The sequence below is a fragment of the Lolium rigidum genome, unplaced genomic scaffold (genome assembly GCF_022539505.1).
Source record: "Lolium rigidum isolate FL_2022 unplaced genomic scaffold, APGP_CSIRO_Lrig_0.1 contig_5390_1, whole genome shotgun sequence".
NCBI lineage: Eukaryota > Viridiplantae > Streptophyta > Magnoliopsida > Poales > Poaceae > Lolium > Lolium rigidum.
The window spans coordinates 40,714-43,286 of record NW_025900914.1 but is presented as its reverse complement, the minus strand read 5'-3'; the positions used below and the strand labels follow the sequence as shown (position 1 = coordinate 43,286).

The window sequence follows — 2,573 nt, the reverse complement described above, 5'->3', positions numbered from 1 at the left end:
CTAGGAGCTATTTGGTTTGATATTAAGTTTGACCGAGGATGCCATACATGGGGTTAGGCAAGATTATTCTTTCCAACAATTACGTCCCACTTGTCATACACTTGTAAAGTGAGGCAAGATTCCCCTAAAATTGTCAACTTGCGACTCCCATTCTGTTGAACTAACATTAGGCAAGTTACCAAACAACACCGTAACGCCGATTTATGGGAAGACATGGTGTGGGGCAGGAACCATGAGAAGATCCCACGACGTTGTGGAGTGTGCACTCCAAAGATGAGAAGCTGCCCAAAAAAGCATAACACTGAACAATTGGGACAGAAAAAGTTTGAATCTCACCGAGGAAAATTAGTCCCAGCACAAACCAATAAAATGAGGCCCAACAACCAGGCCCGACAGGCGACAGCGCACACTTCCTGGCGGCACCTACCTACCTATAATGCTTCCCACCGCAGCTCCCATGGAAGGAAGCAACGAGGCACCACAAAATAACAAAAAAATAAAAAGGAGAGAGGAGAGCCACCCCCATCGCCTCGTCTCTCCTCTCCTCTCCCCGCAGATCTTCCCCGTCGCCGGCCACCATGAACTCCTACTCCGGCGACCGATCCTCCTCCCGCCCCACCACCACCACCTCCTTCGACTCCTACAACTTCGACTTCGGCGCCAACTCCTCCCGCTCCTCCGCCTCCCGCCCCCTCCGCGACCAGCGCCCCACCAACCCCTCGCCGAGGCCAGCCGCCACAACAAACACATGGTCACACCAGCCGGCCAAGACGTCCTGGACCCACCAGCCGTCCCCCGCCGCCGCCTCGGCGCTCGGATCCGGGCCCGTCTCCATGGTCGGCGACATCTCCGGCCGGAGCTGGGGCGCCACCGCGCCCTCCTCCGGCATCGGCCTCCCCCAGTCCAACAACCCCAACCTCTTCAGCGACCTCCTCGGCCCCGCGCTCGGCTCCACCCGCGCCCAGTCCAACGCGCCGCTCAGATCCCAGCCCTCCAGGCCGGCAGGCGCCAACCCTAGCACCAACAGCGCTCCCTTCTCGATGGGCGGCATGGCGAGCACGCTCCCGAAAACCACCGGGGCGCCCATGGCCTCAGCTGGCTACGGGGTTGGTGGCCGACCGATGAAGCCCGTGGGCATGGCGTCGGCTGCCGCAGCTCAGCAGCCCATGGGGCAGAAGAAGGATCCCTTCGGCTCCATCGATCCCTTCGCGGCCAAGCCTATGAATGCCGCAAAGCAGGCAGGCTCGGTCAAACCGGACCAGGGATTTGCCGCGTTCCAGGGCGTGAGTTCGGGCGTCGACGCGGGATTCAGCGGTTTCCAGAGTGCCGGCGCTGGATTCAGTAGCTTCCAGAGTACCCCGAAGCCATCCAGTGCTACTCCTCCTACACCTGCACCCGCTCCGGCGCCTGCGGTGAACTCTGGCCTGGATCATTTTGACACGCTGTTCCCTTCATCTGCACCAGCTGCTTCTGCAGCGAGCAATGGTGGTGGTGACATGTTTGGTGAGATGGATGACTGGGTGGACGTGGAGTCAGACTATGTTGCTGGTGGTGACAGCGGTGGCACAACCACAGAGCTGGACGGGCTACCAGCACCACCGTCTGGGTTGACAGCATCTGCTGCCAAGGCAAAGGGAATGGACAATTACAAGGGTGGCCAGTATGCTGATGCTATCAAATGGTTGTCCTGGGCTGTTTTGCTCATCGAGAAGACTGGCAAAAATGCTGGCATTGCGGAGGTGTTATCGTCAAGGGCCTCGTCTTACAAGGAGGTCGGCGAGTATAAGAAGGCTATTGCCGACTGTTCCAAGGTATTCCAGTGTCTCTGTAATGTAGTACTTCCTAACCCGTATCTACTGGGAGGCCTCCCCTGTGTTATTTATGCTGGTTTTATGTACTGTGCAGGTGCTAGAGCAAGATAAGGAGAATGTGTCTGTGCTAGTGCAGCGGGCTCTCCTATACGAGAGCAGCGAGAAATACAGGCTTGGGGCAGATGACCTGCGTTTGGTTCTCAAGATTGACCCCAGTAATAGGCTCGCCAGGAGTATGATTCATCGGTTGAACAAAATGGCTGACTAGGGATTTTTCGCCAAGTTCCCTTATGTACTATCACTGTAATCCATCCCTGACATGGAAACTGTGAGTTACTTCATATTATTTTTACTACTATACTTGTGGCTTTGGGGGAATCATTTGCAACTGTGTTGTTATGAAGCACCATCATGACATCTTTACACAGTATATTCTTTGATTGGTATTGTATGATCATATATTGTATTAAACTTATTTCAAGAGTTTATATGTTGATATGAAGCCTTCATTAAGTTCTAGCTTTTTTCCATGGTAGTAACATCAAGATATTGGTATGACCTTGCTATTGGAGACACAAATCTTTTGCATAAATGGTGGCATTATTTGAGACCTTGATGAATTTGCCTGATCTTTATGTCTATGTTCTCAAGCATTTGTATGTTCAATTAACATTTCTCAAGCCTTGGGTCTTAACGTGAGGCTTAATTAGAACATATAGGTTCTGGGAACATTGTATTTTTGGCATCGTCTATATGCTTGTA

The 2,573-nt window shown here is 53.1% G+C and overlaps 1 protein-coding gene across 1 annotated transcript; it reads left to right on the top strand.

The window, feature by feature from the left end:
- Positions 1 to 475: 475 nt before the first annotated feature.
- LOC124681732 (protein SPT2 homolog) lies at positions 476 to 2,328 on the top strand. The gene is made up of 2 exons (XM_047216560.1): positions 476 to 1,811; positions 1,906 to 2,328. The coding sequence occupies exons 1-2, from the start codon at positions 579 to 581 to the stop codon at positions 2,077 to 2,079; spliced, it is 1,407 nt and encodes a 468-aa protein (XP_047072516.1). The 5' UTR covers positions 476 to 578; the 3' UTR covers positions 2,080 to 2,328.
- The last annotated feature ends 245 nt before the right edge of the window (positions 2,329 to 2,573 follow it).